The following is a 23,767-nucleotide window of genomic DNA, read 5'->3' on the forward strand; positions in this document are numbered from 1 at the left end:
AAAGGAGGAAGGCAAGGTTATGGTGAGGGAAGGGGTGGAAAGCACGATGTGCATGGTTATACTTCTGCAGCTTGTTATTCAGAAGAGACTGTGGGTTGTGGGGGTGGGGGGTGGGTGGGGGCGGTGGGATGTGAGGAAGATGATTAATTACGAGGATACCCTCATCTTCAATCATTTCATCCCCACTCCTGGCCACAACCTAAATAGCGGCCACCCCAATAGCAGCCAGTAGTGGACTCTGCCATGGGTGTCTGGATATACAGGTGCAGCTGACCTCTCTGATTGGCTCCTGCTGCCTCAGGTCATGCGCTATTTTGTCCTACAAGAGAGACAAAAGTGTGTCAGAGAGTGTTGTGTAATCTCTGGCTGATGTGGCTGCCGTGGTGATTGTGGTTGGAAGTGTGTGTGCAAGCTATGGGGTATGAGTTTGAGGCCTGCAGCATGATGGCAGCTGAGGCTACAGTGAAACTCGTAAATGTTGGCTATGAGTCTTAATTGAAAAAGATTGTTGGTAGGTGAGTGATGGGGGTACAGTGAATCAAACAGTGTCTGAGGCTACCGATGCAGTTGGGAGGATAAGGCATTTAAAGATGCATTTTTGACCACTCGTGTGAGGTCATCACATTTCATGCAGCACTGCATCCTGATCTTGGACCTTGACTCCTGACATAGACCTCCATGGCTGTTTACGCCCACTGTCTCTGGAGTGTGCGTCTGGAGGACTTCCTGCAGAACTAGGACCTCCGTTCTCCTGTCCCCTCCTCCTCCAAGGCCTCCAGTGCAGCATCCAGAAACCTTGGAGTCCCACTCTCTCTCATGTTGTGCCACCTTTCTGTATTTCCCAGGTCAGGCTCAGCTCGCACAGAATTCCCAGCATCTGTTTCAGACACAATGCACCTCTCCTTTAAGAGGCGAAAACTAGCTTTAAGCAGTACAGGCTAGCTTTGAGTGGTGCAAGCCAATCACATAATTAGTTCCCTACTCAGGTGCCCAGCTAATCAATAGTGCAGTTAGAACAAAAATAAAAATAAAAATACCTGGAAAAACTCAGCAGGTCTGGCAGCATCTGTGGAGAGGAGCACAGTTAACGATTCGAGTCCGTACGACCCTTCAACAGAACTGCAGTTAGCGTTGATTAGACATTGAAATCATTAGAACAGGAGGCAGCATGAAGTTGGCAGTCAATGGACATGGCTTAATCATGCATTAAGATCCCCATTTTCACGGGCTATTAGAGTTACCCCGCCCTGGATTTTTGGTTTCCTAGGTCTATTATTCTTAGAAGTAAACATTACAGTTTCAGTAAAATTGAAGCCAAATGTTCTCTTAAATTCATCCAGGTTACAGAAAAGCTGCACATTCTGATTATACACTGAAAGGTTTGCATGCTTTATGTGAAATATTACATAGGAAACTATTAATCTAATGGTTATTTTCTCTGTCTGATTTATCTCACCTAGATACAGTGACTGTGTATGTCACAGTCACGCCTGTGAATGAATTTCGTCCATCTTTCACCCAGACGTCTTACACTTTCAACATATCCGAATTCAGTGAAAGTAAGTAAACATTCTAGGTCAAAACATCTCATTTCCTGGTTAAGGTGCATGAGATATTGTTTCAACAGCTTGGTGATAATATTTAGTATATAACAAGTGGAAAATAGGCATAAACTGATGAGGGCCTGTGAAGGGAGCAGAATATAAGCCATCTTCCTGCTTTAGATCCCTATTTATCTTATTGATGTTGAGAAAATTAAAAACAAAAAGCTAAAAGCTACTGCGGATGCTGGAAATCCAAAACAAAAACAGAATTACCTGGAAAAACTCAGCAGGTCTGGCAGCATCGGTGGAGAAGAAAACAATTGATGTTTCGAGTCCTCCTGACCCTTCGGCAGAACTGAAGTATAGTTAGGAGAGAGGTGAAATATAAGCTGGTTTAAGGTGGGGGGCGGGGGGGGAGAAGTTGAGGGTGGGGTGGTTGTAGGGATAAGCAAGCAGTGATAGGAGCAGATAATCAAAAGATGTCACAGACAAAAGGATCAAAGAGGTGTTGAAGGTGGTGATATTATCTAAGAAAAGTGCTAATTAAGAATAGATGGCAGGATACTCAAGGTACAGCTCTAGTGGGGGTGGGGTGGAAAGACTAACAAAGTATTAGTTGTTAGATTTAAAAATAATGGAAATAGGTGGGAAAAGAAGAATCTATATAAATTATTGAAAAAAAAGGGAGGGGGAAGAAACGGGGTTGGGAAGGGGGGAGGGGGAGTTTAAGATCTAAAGTTGTTGAATTCAATATTCAGCCCGGAAGGCTGTAAAGTGCCTAGTCAGAAGATGAGGTGCTGTTCCTCCAGTTTGCGTTGGGCTTCACTGGAACAATGCAGCAAGCCAAGGACAGACATGTGGGCAAGAGAACAGGGTGGAGTGTTAAAATGGCAAGCGACAGGGAGGTTTGGGTCTTTCTTGCGGACAGACCGCAGGTGTTCTGCAAAGCGGTCGCCCAGTTTGCGTTTGGTCTCTCCAATGTAGAGGAGACCTCATTGGGAGCAACGAATGCAGTAGACTAAGTTTGGGGAAATGCAAGTGAAATGCTGCTTCACTTGAAAGGAGTGTTTGGGCCCTTGGACGGTGAGGAGAGAGGAAGTGAAGGGGCAGGTGTTGCATCTTCTGCGTGGGCATGGGGAGGTGCCATAGGTGGGGGTTGAGGAGTAGGGGGTGATGGAGGAATGGACCAGGGTGACCCGGAAGGAACAATCCCTACGGAATGCCGCCAGTGGGGGTGAAGGGAAGATGTGTTTGGTGGTGGCATCATGCTGGAGTTGGCGGAAATGGCGGAGGATGATCCTTTGAATGCGGATGCTGGTGGGTGATAAGTGAGGACAAGGCACTAAAGTTTGGCACTACCAAACCATCATTATCCATTGAAGTTTAGAAGAATGAGAGGTGATCTTATTGAAACATATAAGATCCTGAAGGAACTTGACAGACTGAATGCTTAAAGGATGTTTCCCCTTATGGGATAGACTGGAACTAGGGAACACAATTTAAAAATAAGGGATCTCCCATTTAAGATGGAGATGAGAAGAAATGATTTCTCTCAGAGGCTCGTGAGTCTGTGAACTCTCTTGCCCAGAGAGCAGTGGAGACAGGGTCAATGAATATTTTTAAGGCAGAGGTAGATAGATTCTTGACTAACAAGGGAGTCAAAAGTTATTAGGGATAGGTGGGATGTGGTATTGAGGCCACAATCAGATCAGCCATGATCTTATTGAATGATGGGGCAGGTTCGAGGGGTTGAATAGCCTACTCCTGCTCCTAATTCTTATACTTGTACGTTAATTCACGTTTATTAAGCACAAACAAAAACAGAAAATGCTGGAAAAACTCAGCAGGTCTAACAGCATTTGTGGAGAGAAAGACAGTTAACGTTTTGAGTCCATATGACTCTCCTTCAGAGTTAAAGACAAGTAAAAATGTGATGAAATTTATATTGTGTAAGGGGGATGAAACAGATGAAGCTGAATAGAAGGCAAGCAATAGGTGGAGGCAAAGGAGACAAAGGTGTCATGAACAAAAGGACAAAGAGGTGTTAGTGGTAGTGGTACTGGCTAAAGGAGGTGCTGATAGTGGCATTAAGATCAGAAAACAGAATGTGGTAATATCAGGACAAGGGTAAGCACTCTGGAAGGAACAACATGAACCAGTGACAGATGGTTCTAGTGGGGGTGGGGTGGGGGGAGGGGACGGTGGTGGGAAAAAAGATCGAAAATAGGATAAAAGGTGGGGATAAAACAATGAACAAAAATGAAAATAAATAAAAATAAAAATAGGTGGGTGAAAAATAAAAATTAAAAATTAAAAAATAAAAATAAATATTGAAAAAAGGGGATAAAAAAGGAATGAGAGTTCATGGTCTGAAGTTGTTGAACTCAATGTTAAGTCCGGAAGGCTGTAAAGTGCCTAATCGGAAGATGAGGGTGCTGTTCCTCCAGCTTCACTGGAACTCCCATTATGGTTTTTTTACCTTTGTGGTTCCTCAACTCTACCCACACAGACTCTACATCATCTGACCCTACGTCATCTCTTGCTATCGATTTAATTTCATTTCTTACTAACAAAGCAACCCTACCCCCTCTGCCAACCTGCCTATCTTTTCGATAGGATGTATATCCTTGGATATTTAGCTCCAAGTCCTGATCCCCTTGCAGCCATGTCTCCGTGATGCCCACCACATCATACCTGCCAATTTCAATCTGCGCCACAAGCTCATTTACCTTATTTCGTATACTGCGTGCATTCAGATACAACACCTTCAGTCCTGTATTTCCCGTCCCCTTTCTCATTGTCGTCCCTTTATCTGATGTGCTTGAAGTTAGATTCCTAGCCCTTTCCATACACTCTATCCTATTTTGTGTTCTAGGGACTTAAATAGCCTCTCCTGGGCTCTCCTTTCTTTTCAGTTTTTTCATAATTTTCCATGAAGTTGAATTCACCCCCCACATGCTAACCTGCTGCTTTGTTTCCCATTAGTCATACTTCTTGGAGCTCTACCCCACCCCCCCACTGACCTTTCTAGTTTAAAGTCCTGTTGACCACCCTATTTACCCTTTTCACTAGAACATTGGTCCCAGATCGGTTCAGGTGGAGACCGTCCCAACGGTACAGATCCCTCCTGTTCCAACACTGATACCAGTGCCCCACGAAATGGAACCCCTCTTTCCTGCACCACTCCTTTAGCCATGTGTTTACTTCCCTTATTCTCGCACCCCTATGCCAATTTGCACGTGGCTCGGGTAGTAATCCGGAAATTATAACCCTTAAGGACATGTTCTTTAATTTAGTTCCTAGTTCCTGATAATCCCCAAACAGGTCCTCTTTCCTAGTCTTACCTATGTTATTTGTCCCGACGTGGACCACAGCAACTGGATCCTCCCCCTCCCTCTCCAATATCCTTTCAAGCCGGTCAGAGATGAATCCCCTACAACTACCACTTGTTTTTTTGCTCCTCCCTCTTGAATGGCATCCTGTGCCACGGTGCCGTGGTCAGCTGGCTCATCCTCCCTACAGCCCTGTTCCTCATCCACACAGGGAGCAAGTACCTCGTACCTGTTGGACAAGGTCAAGAGCTGAGGCTCCTCTGTTCCTGAACACAGGATCCCTCTACCTGCCTCACTTGCAGTCACACCCTGCTGACCCTGACCACTGACCGAACTTGAGGTACTTAATCTACCGGGTGTGACCGCCTCCTGAAACAAAGCGTCCAGGTAACTCTCCCCCTCTCGGATGTGCTGCAGCGTCCGGAGCTCGGACTCCAGCTCATCAATTCTGAGCCGGAGTTCCTCCAGCAACCAACACTTGCTGCAGATGTGGTCACTGTGGCTCGCAATGGGATCTGCCACATCATACAGCTACAGCACATCACCTGCCCAGCCATCTCTACTTAGATAATTCATTTATTAATTAGCTTTGCAGTGTTTTTTTTTCCAAATTTGGGGCAGATTTCCTACCAGCCAATCACCGGCACCCTTTGCTAATGACCCCCTCCATGCGATTTCCATCCTTCCCATCTGTCTGGCATCCATCGCTGATCCTCTGGGTAGGCCCCACTGTAGTACCGGCAGTGGCCACTGCTCCCAGTTGTAGTTGCTGGCATTGGAGAGCTATCAGCCTCCATTTAGCTGGCAGCCCTCAGGTGGGAACTTCTACCCAGCTGGGGGCTTAATCAGACGGGTGGCCCAACACTGCCCAGGTAATTGGCTGATTGGAATTAATTAGCATTGGGCCTCCCGGAGAAAAGCAATGCAGGGCTCCCACCGGTTCTCCCTGATACCCACATTAAATCCCAGCCAACATTTCAATTTGGTGATAAAAGTCATTGCTCAATGTGGGATTGGCTTCTGTGTACAGTTCCGGTGAAAGATTATTGACCTGAAACACTAACTCTATTTCTCTCTCCATAGATGCTATCAGACCTGAGTATTTCCAGCATTTGTTTCAGTCCTCCACCATATACAGTATTTTGTTTTTGTGATGTTGCACTGTGCGTTCACATGTGAAAATGGAAAAATTGGGAGTGTAGAAATCTTCCAACAGAAAGTGATGTGAGAGGATAGAGCATACACAATGTATCACATTGGTATGATTAATAGTGACCACTCTTCAAATGTGAAAGAACACAGCATAAATGGTTGGGAAAATCTTCTACATAAGTGGAAAAAATGGGAATTGCATGTCTTTGCCATTACAATATTCCACATTTTCCAAGGGCATCATTAACTGTTACAAGCACTACTGATGCGCATTTCAAAGCAGGCAACTACTACTGACATTTATATAGCACCTTTAATATAGTAAAATGACTCAAGACACTTCACCGGATCAAACTTCTACAAACATTGACAGCAAGTCAAATAAGCAGACATTACAACAGGTGATCAAAAGCTTGGTCATAGAAATAGGTTTTAAAGAGTGTATTAAGGAGGGAGAGAGAGCTGGAGAGACAAGAGGTTGAGGGAGGGATTCCTAGAGATTGGCACCTAGACATACAAACATACCATTAAGGAGCAGGAGTAGGTCATTCAGGCCCTTGAGCTTGCTCTGCTATTTAATAAGATCATGGCTGATCAGATAACCTAAAATCTGCATTCCTCCACCCCCCCCGGATAATCTATCACCCCCTTGCTTACCAAGAATCTACCCTCCTCTGCGTTAAAAATATTCAAAGGCTCTGCTTCCACCACCTTTTCAGGAAAAGGAGCAGGCTTGAGAGGCCATATGATTTGGTCCTGCTCCTATTTCTTGTGTTCTGGTCGGGCTGGAAGAAGTTAGAGACAGGCAGATTGAATGAAGTGAAATTAGCAACAGTACCAACACAGCAAAGTTACTATACAATGTTATCTGGTAACAGTTTTTTCTGTTCTTTGTTCTCCAGTAGGGACAAAGGTTGGACGAGTGCTTGCAGAAGACAAAGATTTTCCAGGCCTTGAACTCATTTACTCACTTATAGGAGGGGGAAGCACATTGGGCTACAGTCAGTTATTTTGGATAAACCCAATCTCAGGGGAAATACACATTGTGGCCCAACCAGATTATGAGGCAACTGTCCAATATCTCCTGACAGTGCAGGCTGTTGATAAAGACTCTAATGATCCGAAGGCTACTACTACTGTAAGTGGTTTCTAATACTGAAGGTTAGTCCACTTGCAAATCTCATTGCAATAAGTATGAAATAGATATTGAAAGGGGTGAGCAGGGGGTCATTGTTTTGATTGAACAAGAAAATTAATCCAACTCTCAAATATTCAGCAAAATATATAAGTATTTTCTTCTAAAAATGAGCCTCACTGTTCGATTTTCAATTTTCTCTCAGTACCAGAACAAATTGGCACTCAAGAGTTTTAAAATTGCATGGCTCAGCAATCACTTGTTGACATTGGCTGACATTGTGGAGGCATTAATCGAGGAAGTTAAGTTTAGTAGAACTGAGGAATTTGCTTGGCGTAATTGCCGTAATTGCAATACACAATCTTGAATTTTGGCCAGATTGCGAGATGACGGAGTTAGAATGCTGCACTACTACCGGAGGATAGATAACTAAATCACTCCCCACAAACACAACTCTTACAGGCTTGTAAAAGAATGACATGGATGAGTTATTTACCACCTCTCCCTCATCCTGCAGCCTTGCATCCTTGTAAGATTTTCTATTCTTTCACTCCCCATCATGGGCTACTCATTGCTGTTAATGAGAGCTTGCTGTACACAAATTGGCTGCTGTGTTTACAACAGTGACTGCATTGGCTATGAAGCACTTTGGATCCTGAGGTTGTGAAAAGTGTTATAATAAATGCAAGTTCTTTCTTTAGGAACTCACTGGAATAATTTTACAGTTTATAATCAAGTGACTGCTGATAAATTCCATGCAGTCACTGTTTGGTTGAAGCAGCAGGCAGAAAACCTATTGTTGTAAGTCTCAACAGTTGCATGAACAACCTTCCTACCAGTCCAAAAGTGATTGAATATACCAGAAAAATAAATCCCCCATAAATTAAATTTGCATTTTCATTGGATCCTCTTACTGTAACTATTGGAGAGAAGCTGTAGAAACTTTGGAGAAACAGTGCAAACAGAAAAAAACCCACAACTGCACACCTGCTTTTGCTGAACTTCTTGGACTGATCTTTTGACTGCAGTCTTTTGTACAGGTGGTACCCATCCATCAGAGTAAACATTCATTCCCTCCACCACTGACTCACAGTGGTAGCAGTGTGTACCATCTACAAGATGCACTGCAGCAACTCACCAAAGTTCCTTTGATAGCACCTTCCAAACCCATGATCTCTACCACCAAAGAGGACAAGGGGAGCAGATAGATGAGAACACTACCATCTGGAAGTCCCCCTCCAAGTCACTCACCATCCTGACTTGGAAATATATCGCCATTCCTTCGCTGTCACTGGGTCAAAATCATGGAACTCCCCCCCTAACAGCACAGTGGGTGTACCTACAACATAGAGAATGTAGCGGTTCAAGAAGGCAGCTCACCACTGCCTTCTCAAGGGCAATTAAGTATGGGCAATAAATGCTGGCCTGGCCAGCAACGCCCACATCCATGGACAATTAAAGTTCCATCTGATATTTCAATTAATGGAGGAAATAAGAGCTTCTGTAATGGCTTACCAGGTAATTCAGGAATGGCCCAGGTTTGATCCCTGCCCTCTGTTAAATTTGCTGACCTTGGGCTGGAGTATAGCATGGGTGCTGCATTGACCTAATTTCCTTGTAGATGGTGCACACTGCTGCCACTATGTATCAGAGGTGGAGGGAGTGAATGTTTATTGTGGTGGATGGGGTGCCACCTCTATAAAGGACTGCAGGAAAGGTGCTTAAAAAAGATTTCAGTGAGACCCATTCCTAATTACTTTCTTTACATGACAAACAATGGAAGAGGACAAAAGATCAGTATTTGCTTTGATGACCTCTCAAAGCAATATTAATGGTGTAAATTCAAAGTTAAACAGCCATGTTGGTGGGTTACTGGATGGAATGACAGTTTGGCACTATAGCAAAGCAGGAGACAGCTGATAGGCTTTGGATTGGTTATGGTGGATTGAGGGTTGAGGTAATTCAGGAAACCATGAACTTACCTGTTAATTAGATGCTGCTGTGTTCTAGGTCACAGTTAATATTCTTCCAACCAATGACGAACCACCTGCCTGTCAGCCAAAGTTTTATTCACTGTTTATTCTCGATGGCACAGCTGTGGGTACAAACATTCAGGGGTTTCAGTTGTCCTGTACAGACCTGGATTCCTCCCCTCAGTCTTTTCGTTACTTCATAACTTCAGGTACGTCAATGAATTACCTGATGGAAACATTCTGGCTTTCCTAGGTTGATTTGGACACATCTCTTCAAGGTGTGCATGCCTACTGTTCTGTTTTTTCCATCTATGTGTCTCTCTGTTTCAGTTGTTTCCTTGCCTCTCCAATCTAAGCAGGTCTCATTTACTGTATTATATTGCAGAAAGAAAGAAAGAAAATGTTTGTGGAAATTCACAGAAATGGTTGAGTTTTGTGAAATGTCGACTCATGGTATAGAAGGATTAAATGGTTGGCATTTAGCAGAGCTTGATCCCATTTATAATTGGCAGCCTTTTCAAAAAAAACCTGGTCTTCTCAGTGCTGGGACTGTGTCAGTGGTCCGCGAAGCCAGTGCCAGAATCGCTAAGTTTGTATCTGATCCTTTGTGATCTATTGACGGGGAGAGAGATAGCCTTGATTATATTTAGTCCCAGGTTATTGGGATTGATATCATATTTTCGATAACCTGCAAAATTTTAGGACCAACTAGGCTGGAGGCTGAAACCCAAAAATAATGAGCTTTGGCTATCTAACACACAGATTCTGGTTCCAGTTTTAGCCAGATTAATAAAATCAAAAAGGAGCCTAAAAGGAGTCAAACAGCAAGTCAGCTCTTTCTGCAGTCTCTGTACAGAAGAATTGCACCGTACATTGCTGGTACACTCCATTTCATGGGGTTACTGTAGACTTGCTCATGACAGCAGCATCAACAATAACTGACATTAAGACAGCATTTGTCAAAAAATATGTATTTAATAAGCTAATCAAGCACAAGTAGAATTATTAAGGCAACAAGAACAAAAATAGCTGGAAAAACTCAGCAGGCCTGACAGCATCTGTGGAGAGGAACTGTATTATTAAGGTATTGTTTTCAGGTAGCACAATCTCTACATTCTAACTCTGTTCTGGGCCTATACTTGCTATTTGGTTTTCAAAAATGTTAAAATCAAACACTCATGTCTGTACTTCAAAAGTAAAGTTAAGAGCACTGTTCCTATTCTAAACCACAGTTGCATTGTGTGGACTATTTCTGAATTTTCTTCCTCAAAAGCTTTGAGCTTTTAATTTATTTTGCAATGGGCAAAGCTACCTCTTGGCTTTTCTGTTTTAATCTTTAACTGCTGTCAGAAATACTGATTATTTTCTATAGGTTTTTTTTCAATCATTTTGATTATGAGTACCATATCACAAATATGCAACTTTTAAAGAAGTGTAGGATGTTACCTTTAAAGCCATAGGAGATTTTGTAAGTTATTTGTCATTTAAATGACTTTAACCAGGTGACTTTCTGTACCAGGTAATATCAACAACCACTTTAGACTATCTCCTAGTGCTGGATCTAACATTACGAAGCTGATACTTGGACTTCCTTTTGACTATACGCACGGTGTTGACAAAGTCACAAATTATAACCTCCTTGTTCAAATAACTGATGATAACCTACTGGCTGGAAGTGGACAGAGGAAAGTCGTACAAACAGGGAGAGTAAAGATCAACGTCAGAATTATTATCCCTACACCCAGTACCCAAGAAACAACCACAACTGTAAGTACATCAGAATGGAGAGCTGAACCAGCAGTCAAAATTAAAACTTCTAAAAACAAATACTCTGACTCAAAATTCACAATTCCTTGCAGTTGACTAAGCAAGAACTAACTGAGTTCAAGATAAATAAGTTCACAATGTAGTAAACAAGTAGACAATGGGTAGGATTTTCCCTCCGGGTTTCCCTTAGGGTCAAACAGGGTTAGAAGCAGGTAAGCAAGGGGGAGATGGATCCAAAATAGAGGCCCTCTCTCTCCAACTTATTTTGAATTTAAATAAAAAAGGCTTTTTCGGCCAGGCCGCCACTGTTGTGGGGTGATTGGGGGAGGGGGTGAGCCCACCACCGGATGGTCTGTGATTGCTGCTACAGCAGCCAGGCAGGATGGGAGGGCCTCCGTGCTTACCCAGTACATTGTCACCCCTTCTCCCCACCCTCCTTCCAAATCATGCACACCAGTCTGCCCAGCCGGCAGCTGAATATACCTCTGCCATCTCCAGGAACCTGGAAACTGACTGGAAAATCCCAGTCTGCCTTCTCTAATTGACCATGTGCAGCTGGACTTCAAGACGGCTGCTCTATTTTTGTGCCCATTCCTGCTTCTGGCCCCACTGGGGCTAAAAATCAGACCCAGAGCCTCAATCTAAAATGCAACATTCCCTTAGTACTGCACTTTGAGTGTTAGCCTAGGGCAGGATTTTCCGTGGTCACTGGTAACGGGCGTGTTTGGTGGGGTGAGTGGACAATATGGCAAGAGGGCCAATAATTTGTTTCACGATGTCATGAAAGCAGTTTGCAATTGTCCACTCAGCCCGTCAATGCTGGGCCGTGTTTCCTGCCGTCGGACGTCAGGAACCTCATTGTGATACGTCTACAAATCACTATAAGGCCAGCTCACTGGAATCATCCCCCCCACCGACACTGGATCGTCCGTCTATGTCGGCAGGAAAACATGCCAATGCAGAACACGTCTTGACAAGTGTGACGTGCAGAAGTTGGCACTTACCGCCAGGGCCTTGCTCATATTGTGGACATCCAACGAGCAGAAGATGCTGGAGTCCGACAGCATCGGGACCCTGGAGGAACATCCATGGCATGCTGGGTAGATTCTCATGGACATGGTTCCACCATGAAGCAGCTCACGGAAGGTGGAAAGTCATCGTTGAGGGTCTGCTCACAACAGATGATGGTCGAGGGGGTGGAGTGGAAGGTTGAATTGTGTTTGGGAGAGGAAGATGTACCGGGGGTGGGAGAGGAAGATCTAGGATTGACTGTCGTGGGGAAGGGGGGTGAGGTTGGGAGGGGGGAAATGAAGGTGTCGGGAGGGTGAGGTGGAGGGGAGGGAGTACAGGGGAAGGAGGGGGAGAAGACAGCAACTGAAGAGGTAGGCGTAAGGAGGAGGAAGATGTCAGAGGGGAGTCCAGTGCCGAGGGGCTGGGGAGAGGGTGGTGGTGGTGGATGTCCAGGTGAACGTGCAAGAGAGGGCTCTGTTGAGTCCATGACTGCCTCCTGGAGAGTGAACTAAGAGTGGGAGTGGTAAGAGGGAATGGTGAGAATGACGGAGGGCAGAGTGAGGCTGTAGGGAGGGTGGGTTAGGGTACGGAGGTATTGGTAGAAGGAACAGCGAGGGTGGTTGGTGGGGACTCAGAGGCAGACTGAGGGTGGGAAGGAGGAGGAGGAGCAGGTCAGGGAGGTTCATATGGATGGAGGAGGGTTTTTTGGGAAGGAAGGGAATGTGTATGTTCACTAGGACATCCCCAAAAGAAAGGGGTTGACGTTTCTTCTCCGCCGATGCTGCCAGACCTGCTGAGTTTTTCCAGGTAATTCTGTTTTTGTTTTGGATTTCCAGCATCCGCAGTTTTTTGTTTTTATCCAAAATAAAGGGGTTGTGGCTGGTAGGTCACGGAGGGAAGGTGGAAGGTGATGTCAGGGGAGGTCGACAGTGAAGGGGAAAAGGAAATGGGCAACTGGGGGAGGGGAATGGATGGAGGAACGCAAGACAAACTGTAACACTACCATGTTTACTAAATTGAAAGTGAAACGACAGTCGTGGCGGGAGAGAACAGGTGCTGCATGGGACTGCATGGGGTGGGCGGAGATGCAGGGTAGCTCAGATTGTCAAGCAGGCAGCATTGAAAATGCTCAGGACATTGAGGTGAGTGTGATGCGGGAAGGATTTGCATGCTTGTACAGTGCTTATAAAAGTCTGCATAAGACCCTGGCACAAACACACACTTCTCCCTCCAGAATCACTTATGGGCCGGCTGCATGCAGCTGAACTGCTATTGGCAAGTGAAGGGGAAGGATGCAGTGAGATGACTAACAAAGCCTGTAAATGAAGCTGAAAGACACCGTTACACATTATTCAGTGAAAGTGAATATATTTCCAGATTGTAAAGTGACAAAATGTGTTCACCCATAGAACCAACTGTGATCAGAATTTCTTAACTTTTGAACACCTTAGTCTTTAGTTGCTGCCCTGACATCCGCAGCAGGGGTGGAGACAGCCTGTGCAATTGTTGGCCCAGTTGCCTCTGATAACTTCAGCATGGGTCCTCTGGAGAGCTGAGGCCATGAGGGCCCCGGCTTGCTTTGCTGTCCTCCTGTGGGCCAACTGCTCCCTCTGCGGTGCCAGAGGACAAGGTTGAGTGGGTCATAGGCAAAGAGGACTCAGAAGGAGAGGACAGCCTCTGAGACTGCTGAGTGGATTACCCAAGGGTGTCCAGCTGCTACTCCTCCTCCCTTCTAGAGCTCGAGGGCCCCTGCCTGACTTCTTGAAACATAGAAACATAGAAAACAGGAGCAGAAGTAGGCCATTCGGCCCTTCGAGCCTGCTCCACCATTCATTATGATCATGGCTGATCATCCAACTCAATAGTCTGCTCCTGCTTTCTCCCCATATCCTTTGATCCCTTTTGCCCCAAGAGCTATATCTAACTCTCCTTGAAAACATACAATATTTTGGCCTCAACTACTTTCTGTGGTAGCGAATTCCACAGGCTCACCACTCTCTGGGTGAAGAAATTTCTCCTCATCTCAGTCCTAAATGGTCTACCCCGTATCCTCAGACTGTGATGATCCCTGGTTCTGCACCCCCCCACCATTGGGAACATCCTTCCTGCATCTACCCTGTCTAGTCCTGTTAGAACTTTAAAGGAGGGGAAGGACCACCTGGGGGAACATCAAGGTACCCTGTTTCCCTCTTGCGTTGCCACTGCAGGAACTCACCCATGGCTACCATGATGGAGTGCAGGTCTGTGCACATCTCCGTGTTCTGCTGGGCCAGGGTCTCCGTGGCGTCCGCCATCCTCCTCAGGGAAACCTCCATATTCGCACATGTGGGCATCACTTCATCAGAGGGCAGGCGGACGCTCTCCTCCAACTTGCATGCCACTCTGTTAAGGGCTTCCAACAGCTCTGTGTGATGCTCCCCTGCCTTCTGCTGACTCTCCAGAATGAGTTGGAAGACCAAATCCAGAGTTTTGTCATCTGACTCAGACCTCACAGATGCCTCTTCCCCACCAACCCTCAGAGTGCTGGGGAGCTCGGCTGAACCTGTCTCCTCTTGGTGACCACCAAATTGTGAGGATGAGCCTGCTCCAGATCTAGGCCCCACCAAGGGGTGCCTCTGCACTGTTGGAGGGTGTGGGTAAGCACTGTGACTGGTCTTCCAGGCTGCTTATTTCCAGCTCTTCAATGGAGGAAGTGTCCTCTTGGCTGGAGGTGAGGACGTGGATGGAGCTGAGGGACTGGCTGGCTGAGGGTGTCGGTCGCTTGGCAGAGCTCCCTGTGAACCAAAGTAGAGATAACTAGTGCATGGCAGCAGAGTCAAAAGCAGGAGAGAGAGCACTCACATTCGAGTTGAGGGAGAGATGATGTGATGCAAGATCCCCACAAGGGTGTTCGCCACAGGCATGGTCCACATCCTCAGTGCAATGGCACACCTCTCAAAGTGAGTGAGGGTCTTAATGTGGGCCACTCCACCCCCGTTCTGTGACCTCTTCCTGCTGCTGTGAGCCAGCTTTTCCTGCATGAAAACAAATGGAGAGTGTGTGGGTAGGACACATGGCACTGCATGGAATGTTTATGTGGTGAGTGGAGACATGGACAGGATGAGGATGTGAGCTGGAGAGGATATGAGCCTGATGGAGATGTGAAGGTGTGTGTGAGAGTTAGTGGTGTTGTCCCTTGATGTCTGAGATCCCTATGGATGTGTGATGGGTTTGTGAGTGTGTAAGTTGAGAGTGATGAGAAGGGCGAGTTACCCTGGCGGAACGGATGAGACCATTCATCCTGTAGCAGCACTGGGTGGCTGTCCTCTTTTGCAGGGCAATGGCACTGACCACCACTGCCACCGCCTCCCATGCTGGATTAGTGATGCTGCTGCCCATCCTGCAGCCAGAACTGGGGTAGAGGACATCACAAGGTGGAGGGGGGCCTCCGCTGCATCCAAAAGGCGCTCGAGGGACACGTCATTGAACTGGGGGCTGGGGTCTTTTTGCCTTTGTATTCTGTGCAGCAGCAGTCATGGCTGGAAGCACTGAGAGGCGTGCGCGCGGCTGCACTTTAAATATGGTGCCCATGATGAAGTGGCAAGGTGATGGCATAGTGAGTGAATGAGAGCACACCCGCCATGGAAATGGCATGTTTTCCAGGAATGCATAATTAATGTGGCAGGATTGGGATGATATGGCATGAAAAGCTGCCATTCCGGCCGGTGTGTAAAATGTCCTTTTACCCACCCGATACCGCACTTAGTGTAAATCTGGAATGATTCCACCCTTAGTTTGAAGCTGGGGAGGGGGCTTAAACATATAACTTTTTGCTAATAATGTAGTTATTACAAACTGAATTAAACTTGTACATAGTTTAGAAATGTGGTATTTTCACAAACAATTTTAGAATGTATACCCACAATTCACAAACCAGGAATTAAAATGCACAGCTTCCTTATTGATTTGCGTGACTATGGTTATCATCTCCTGCTGCATATAAATGGTGCAAAAACAATGAGAGAATAAATAAACCATTTATTCCAAGTCATTGGTGGTTCCTGACTAACAGTTTCTTTGTTTTTTGCCCACAGCCCAATATAACCTACATCAGGCTAGCACAGAACACCTATCAAACAGATGCTTGGTACATACCATTCATCATCACCTTGGGTTGTTTATTGCTGCTCGGAATGCTGGGATACTTAGCATATCTTTTGGCTGAATACATCCAATCCATACCAAAGTCAAAAGTTGAGAAAAGGCCAACGTAAGTAATAATCATCACTCTGTTCATCAACCCACTTCATTCCAGTCAAACCAAGTATCCATTACACAGTATTTTGGTAATTTGTTTATGATTTATTCTTGGACAGCTGCTTATTTGCTCCTATGGGTTTAATTTCTCTGGTAGCTTATGCAAAATTATTTTGCATGTTGCTGTACTGCCATTGGTAGCCATTGAACAGAACTCTTTATTATAACATTCCACACTCCATCAAATTAAATAATTTACACTATTATCCAGGCTTTTATCAATTTATAAAAGAAAGGTCACCACAGCCCTAGATGGACATGTTGAAGTCAACTCTATGCAATGTCAATAATGAAAGCCTAACTCAAAATTCAGCTCTAGAGAAGAGTCATATGGACTTGAAATGTTAACTCTGTTTCTCTCTCCACAGGTGCTGCCAGACCTGCTGAGTTTTTCCAGCATTTTCTGTTTTTATTTCAGATTTCCGGCATCCGCAGCATTTTGCTTTTAACAAAATTCCATTCACTGCCAAATGTTTTATTAAAATAAAATAGAAAACAAAATTTCAGACAAACGTGTTAACAAATTGTTTACTGATATCAGGCTGCCTTCTGACTTCTCTAATCAGATTGCACCACATTAGAACCCAACTGAGATGATTGTTTAAAAAAAAATCTTTTCTCTTCTCTGCTGGTGTCGGTAGTAGTCAACGTGCTCGGCTAAAGCTGGGGTTAAGCCTTGCTGGGACAAAGTAGATGGTATATGATACGGTGCTCAGTTCCAGTTATACTTGACCCAGAAGTGCATAATGCAACTGCTCGATGTTCAAAGTGAAAATTTTGCTACTTTTAAATTATTAACAATGCATTAATTTACAAAAGAAACACTTGCACTCACAAAGCACCTTTCGCAACTTCAGGACACCTGAAGCGTTTTAGAGCTAAAAGCTGCTATTCTAATAGAGAGAACACAAGTAGCTAATTTATGCAAAGTAAGGTACCACAACAAGAAGGTAATAAAAGACCATATCTTCTGTTTTACTGATGTGGGTTGAGTGATGGGTCAAGGTATAATAAGTGTACACAGAGGTAATTGGACTAGATCTCATTCCAAAATTAAACAATGGGCTGTAAAGTTCTATTGATCAAATTTTTTAAAGTGATAGAAGTTAATTCAAACAAATATCTCTTTTTGTTTCAGGATGGACAAACAAGGTTGGTGCTTCAACTTTCCTGGTAACTTTCAATGTGAATTCAGCTACATTTCCTTTCATTGCAATGGAATAAGTGAACTTTTCCTTTGTTAAATATAGCACCCAAGCCAAAGAAGCAACACAATGTGATTTTGGTAAGTTTCAAACAACCAGCAGAGGATCTACTCCTGTTTAAAAACAAAATTTTTTGCACATGGTGTTTAAAAATGGCTGTTTTACCGGTGTATTAGTCGGTACTCATGGAAACATCTCCCCTAGGAATCTGAGAGCTCCAAATGATAATTTGATTTGATGGTGGGAGCCAGCCCACTCTAGAGGATTAGCATTTTCTGTATCTTGTTTGCAAAGTCCTTTAGAAATGGAAGCATCATGATGTCCAACAGCACCATGAATTTGCCTGTGCCTGTCTGAAACTTGGACAAATTCAAAGCCTTGTGTGCTAAGCTCCAATTCCAGACCTGTGCCCAAGATGTCCATTTCTCTCCCTATACTTGCAGTTTGCAGTTGTGCAGATAAGTGTCAATGAAACCAGACAGGATACCACATTGCATTATTTTCCTTTGTGAGAGTTTTATCCAGTATCACAATCAAACCTTGGAACATTTATGCCTTGATTTCATAATTGGTTTCCAAAGATTTAAAGCTCGCATTCTGTCCCCTTTCAATACAGCATTGCAGTCGTAACTGATTGTTAATGTATGGAATAGTGTTTGTTGTGCAGAACATTTTCCTTCTGCTAAAATAAAGGACTTGCTTTTATAGTATTTTAATTCATTCATGGGATGTAGCCATCACTGGCAAGACCATCATTTATTGCCACCCTAATCACCCCCATGAAGGTGGTAGTGAGCTGTTGATGTTATGTAGGAAACACAGTAGCCAATTTGCACACAGCAAGTTCCCACAAAAAAATAATGACCAGATAATCTCTTTTAAAGTCATTGGTTGAAGGAGAAATATTTGCCATGACACGAACATACAAATTAGGAGCAGTAGACCATACAGTGCCCCAGGCCTGTCCCGGTGGCCTGAACTCCACAGTCTGCCTACCCCCAATAACCTTTGAGTCCGTTGTTAGTCAAGACTTATCTACCTCTGCCTTAAAAATATTCATTAACCCTGCCTCCACCACTGTCTTGGGGAGAGAGTTCCAAAGATTTAAGACCTTCTGAGAGAAAAAAAAATCTTCTCATCTCTGTCTTAAATGGGAGACCCAAACTGTGCTCCCTCGTTCTAGTCTCTCCTACAAGGGGAAAACATCATTTCAGTATCCACCCTTTCAAGTCGCCTCAGGATCATATATGTTTCAATAAGATCACCTCTCAATCTTCTAAACTCCAATGGATACAAGCCCAACCTTTCCAACCTTTCCTTATAAGATAATCCCCCCACCCCATCCCAGCAACTAGTTATCCCTGCTCTTCTTCAAATCATGTCATGTGATCTTTTACATCCACCTGAGAGGGCAGTCAGGGGCTTGGTTTAACGTCACATTCTCAAGATGGCACTACTGGCAGTGCAGCACACCCTCAAACCTAGATTTTGCACTCAAGTCACTGGAATGGAATTTCAGCCCACAGCTTCTGACTCAGAGTTGAGAATGCCACCATCCGGGTCTTTAAACAAATTACAACACTGAAAGACGTTGTTGTTGTGAAACTTGTATTTTTTTTGAGAGAATGCACTCTTAGACAAGCGCTCCAACCTACAGTTCCAAAGTGATCTCTAACCCCTGAACCCTGGTGGGACTATGGAAGTCCAAGAAAAAAATCACTCCCACTCGTGCGCATATTTGGTATTTCATTGTTTGCCCTGTCTGCATTTTAGAGAACTTCAAAGCACTGTTGTTGACAAATAAATGAGAACGCTATGATTTGTTACACCTATGTAAACTTGAGATGTGTTACCAGAAATATGTAAACTAATAGGAACATAGGTGTCAATTTTATATCTGGCCCTGACATTCCATGGTATAAAGCTGTGTAGAAACTCTTGTCCTAGACCATCCTATCGAAGGTATAACTGCCCATATTTTAAATACAAATAGTTGCAAATAGAGATGTGCATTTTCATAGCCTCCCTACTTCTGGCCCGATCAACATGGTCTATCGGCCACAAGATAAAGATTAAGAGAATAACACACAAAATGGGAGCCTGCTGAATGTTCTATGCATTTCAGGAAATGGTCACACGCAATACAATCTTTGATGGAGAAGCTGTTGATCCAGGTAAATTAACATTTTTTATATATATGTAGGCATGGCAGTTTTCACATGAAGCATGTCAGCTGGTTTCTTCCTTACCCTTCCTTCCCTTTTTATGCTGGGGCCCATCTTGGTTTCTCCTACTGCCCCTCTAGCTTCACATTGCTAATTACTTCTCTTATTATTGTTTCTCCCTTCAGTTCAAGCACTCTTGCCCTTGGCGTACTTCTCAGAGAACCTGTCCCTCTAATCAGGTCTTCTCTATCCTTTCCTGTTATAAGTCTATCCCCCACAAACATGAAAACAAGCCTAGCATGAAATTAAATCAACATTTGATTTCCTCCAAACTGCACTCCTTCCAGGTACACAGCCTTAATTCTTCTCAATGCAATGGCTGAATCATGCCATTTTGATCTAATCCATGACCTTCAATAGTGTAGTGAAAATCTTGTTCCCTCAATGGACGAAAGGTTCTGGAAAAACTCAGCCAGTCTGGCAGCATCTGTGGTAAGAGAAACAGAGTTAATGGGGCTGGACTTTCATCTTTGAGGCAGGTAGTGGAAGTTTGGAAATTTCCTAGCATTTTACTTTTAGTTGCAGGACTATTTATTTGACACTAAAAAGATGACGTTAACGTCCTTCCACCATCATACTTTTCAGGTAACTAAACAAACCTGAAATATGGTGCTTGTCTTCTGAAAAATTTGACTTGAAAAGATGCATAGTAAAAAAAAAAAATTGAACATTCATCCATCACAGAATTAGATTCCCTTATATTTTTGGCCCTTGGAGGAGAATTTTCAGACTTCATAAACTTAACGTCATCCAAACATAGCTGCCCATGTCTTAACTCACAGCAAACCCCATTTCCCTATCACCCGTGTTCACTGACTTACACTGACTCCTGGTCAAACAATGTCTTGACCTTAAAATTCTCATCCTGGTTTTCCAATTCTTCCATGGCTTTGTTCCTCCCTATCTTTGTAATCCCTTTCAACCCCACAACCCTCCGTTAATTCTGGTTTTTGGTGCATTTGCAATTGTAATAGCTCCGCCACATGACTTCAATTGCCTATAGGCCCCAAGCTCTTGAATTCCCCCACCCCGCACCCCCCTCCCCATTCACTTCTCTATCTCTTCACCTCAGTTTCCTCCTTTAAAGACACTCCTTAAAACCTACTTCTTTGACCAAGGTTTCACCCATCTGACGTGATATCTTATGATAAAAGCAAAAAACTGTGGATGCTGGAAATCCAAAACAAAAATAAAAATACCTGGAAAGACTCAGCAGGTCTGGCAGCATCTGCGGAGAGGAACACAGTTAACATTTCGAGTCCGTATAACTCTTCAACAGAACTAAGGAAAAATAGAAAAGAGGTGAAATATAAGCTGGTTTAAGGGAGTGGAGGGGGGAGGGTGGGGGGGGTGGGGGGGGTGGGGGGGGCGGGGGGCGGTTAGAGCTGGATAGAGGGCCAGTGATAGGTGGAGATAACCAAAAGATGTCATAGACAAAAGAACAAAGAGGTGTTGAAGGTGGTGATATTATCTAAGGAATGTGCTAATTAAGGGTAGAAAGCAGGACAAGTAAGGTACAGATAGCCCTAGTGGGGGTGGGGTGGGGTGAAGGAATCGAAATAGGCTAAAAGGTAGAGATAAAACAAAGGATGGAAATACATTTAAAAATAATGGAAATAGGTGGGAAAAGAAAAATATATATAAATTATTGGGAAAAAAAAGGGGGGGATCTGAAAGGGGGTGGGGATGGAGGAGAGAGTTCATGATCTAAAATTGTTGAACTCAATATTCAGTCCGGAAGGCTGTAAAGTGCCTAGTCGGAAGGTGAGGTGCTGTTCCTCCAGTTTGCGTTGAGCTTCACTGGAACAATGCAGCAGGCCAAGGACAGACATGTGGGCATGAGAGCAGGGTGGAGTGTTGAGATGGCAAGCGACAGGGAGGTCTGGGTCATGCTTGCGGACAGACCGAAGGTGTTCTGCAAAGCGGTCACCCAGTCTGCGTTTGGTCTCTCCAATGTAGAGGAAACCACATTGGGAGCAATGAATGCAGTAGACTAAATTGAGGGAAGTGCAAGTGAAATGCTGCTTCACTTGAAAGGAACGTTTGGGCCCTTGGACGGTGAGGAGAGGGGAAATAAAGGGGCAGGTGTTGCACCTTCTGGGGTTGCATGGGAAGGTGCCGTGGGAGGGGGTTGAGGTGTAGGGGGTGATGGAGGAGTGGACCAGGGTGTCCCGGAGGGAACGATCCCTGCAGAATGCCGCCGGGGGGGGTGAAGGGAAGATGTGTTTGGTGGTGGCATCATGCTGGAGTTGGCGGAAATGGCGGAGGATGATCCTTTGAATGCGGAGGCTGCTGAGGTGATAAGTGAGGACAAGGGGGACCCTATCATGGTTCTGGGAGGGAGAGGAAAGTGTGAGGCCGTATATCTTATGATGTGGCTCAGTGTGAGACTTTGTTTTATAACTTTCCAGTGAATTACCTTGGGATGTTTTAATAGGTTAAAGACATTATATTTTAATAAGTTGTTGTTGTTACTTACGGCTTGAAGTTTGACTGGGTACTCTGTGAAATTTTCCGGTGATATGCCCAGAGGCGGGCAGTTGCTTACAGCTCTAGTTGTTGGTTCAGGTTGATGGGGGAGTGTGGGTGGCTGGAGTTCAGAATTAGAAAGTGAGTTGGTGAGTCCTGCAACTTTAACTAACTTGATGCCCAATAAAAGGGAGCAAGAATCTCCCTCCAGTTGAATTTCACACATTTGGAGGCAGATGCTGATTCAAGACTGAGATTGATAGACTTTTACATATTAAAAGCATCAAGGGATATGGGGATAGTGCAGGAAAATGGCTTTGAAGTCGAAGATCAGCATGATCTCATTGAAAGGTGGGGCAGGCTTGAAGGGCTGAATGGCCTACTCCTGCTCCTATTTCTTCTGTTATGGTCTTATGCTCGCTATACTTAATCTTTCTGCCAGCCATGCTCCTTATTTCAGGTTTAAATATGTTGAAATTACATTATAATTTGAAAATATAACATTAAAAATTTATACTCTTATTGTCCAGGCTGGATCAATACCCAGAATAAAAACAGAAATTCCTGGCTTATTTCATTTCTTGTCTTTGATATTACTATGTAAAATCTGGAGACCTATTTTAGCACATTTCATAAAAACGATTTAACCCCGATTTGTGTGTCTGAATCAAAAATCAGTTTCAAGGGAGAATTTCTTAGTTGTGGAACGAGTCCCACATCAGCTTGGTTGACTGTTTACTGCTACTCTGACTGGGTCTTGCAACCACTTTGCAATATCAAGCCTGAAGGTGGCGGGTCACAAAAACCTTCGCAGCACAACTGGGGAGGGGGAATGAATTCCAACGACGGCCACACCGAGAATAGATAAAATAAAATTGGCATATTTACTTTCTAAACAGGTGAATTAGAATCAGATGAAAGTTTAAGGAGTTGTTTGGTTTTAATGCACAGCCCACATGAACCAATTTATTCTCACAGTAACATTTGTGCACAAAAGTTGACATGCTCATATTGAATGACTACTTAATGTTTTAGTCACAGGCAATGTGTATCAATATAACACAAACTCTGGAGCCAGACGTTGGAAGGATATTAAGTTGCCTGTGAATGCTCAAGATGCAGCTCCTAATTTTACATCCAATATCAACAAAACCAATGAGACAAATGTTACACAAAGCAGCAACATTAAGAATGCACAGACAGACCAGGATGCAATGCAGAAGGCAGACAATGACCAACCTTCTCCAAAACCTCCCCCAAAGCTCGGAAAGCAGAACAAGGTTGCACCAGAGCCACCAGAAGCACCTCAAACTCTAAGTTTGTTGGCTAATGCATAAGTTATGCTGAGGTGAGAGTAAAGTGAACGCGGTATTTTTGCATAATAAATTAGAATTGTGTTACAGAGCATTTCTTGATGCAACTTTAAATGAGATTGGAATGTCTTACAGCTTTGAAAAGGACAGAGAGAAAAATAATAAAATGACCTGGAAGCCTGCTTAGTTTCGTCAGATGTTACCAATGGTTTTAGCAAGCTTGGTTTTATTTTTATACAGAGAGTTAGAAATAAGTCAGAAGTTAGAAATTGAGGGATATTCAAACCAGGAGAAAATGCCTGATCAGGCAAACTGTAACAGGTATTAGCAAACAATGACAACTTG

The 23,767-nt window shown here is 44.1% G+C and overlaps 1 protein-coding gene across 1 annotated transcript in view; it reads left to right on the forward strand.

Moving 5' to 3' along the window:
* Positions 1 to 23,446, forward strand: part of LOC144696803 (cadherin-related family member 3-like) — a 125,515-nt gene extending 102,069 nt beyond the window's left edge. The window contains exons 11-19 of the mRNA XM_078568550.1: positions 1,461 to 1,559; positions 6,931 to 7,166; positions 9,174 to 9,345; positions 10,656 to 10,899; positions 15,981 to 16,163; positions 17,349 to 17,362; positions 17,461 to 17,495; positions 19,541 to 19,589; positions 23,145 to 23,446. Of these exons, the coding sequence (XP_078424676.1) occupies positions 1,461 to 1,559; positions 6,931 to 7,166; positions 9,174 to 9,345; positions 10,656 to 10,899; positions 15,981 to 16,163; positions 17,349 to 17,362; positions 17,461 to 17,495; positions 19,541 to 19,589; positions 23,145 to 23,446 (1,334 nt within the window). The remainder of the gene's footprint in view (positions 1 to 1,460; positions 1,560 to 6,930; positions 7,167 to 9,173; positions 9,346 to 10,655; positions 10,900 to 15,980; positions 16,164 to 17,348; positions 17,363 to 17,460; positions 17,496 to 19,540; positions 19,590 to 23,144) is intronic.
* The last annotated feature ends 321 nt before the right edge of the window (positions 23,447 to 23,767 follow it).

This window comes from Cetorhinus maximus, chromosome 22 (genome assembly GCF_964194155.1).
Source record: "Cetorhinus maximus chromosome 22, sCetMax3.hap1.1, whole genome shotgun sequence".
NCBI classification, from domain to species: domain Eukaryota; kingdom Metazoa; phylum Chordata; class Chondrichthyes; order Lamniformes; family Cetorhinidae; genus Cetorhinus; species Cetorhinus maximus.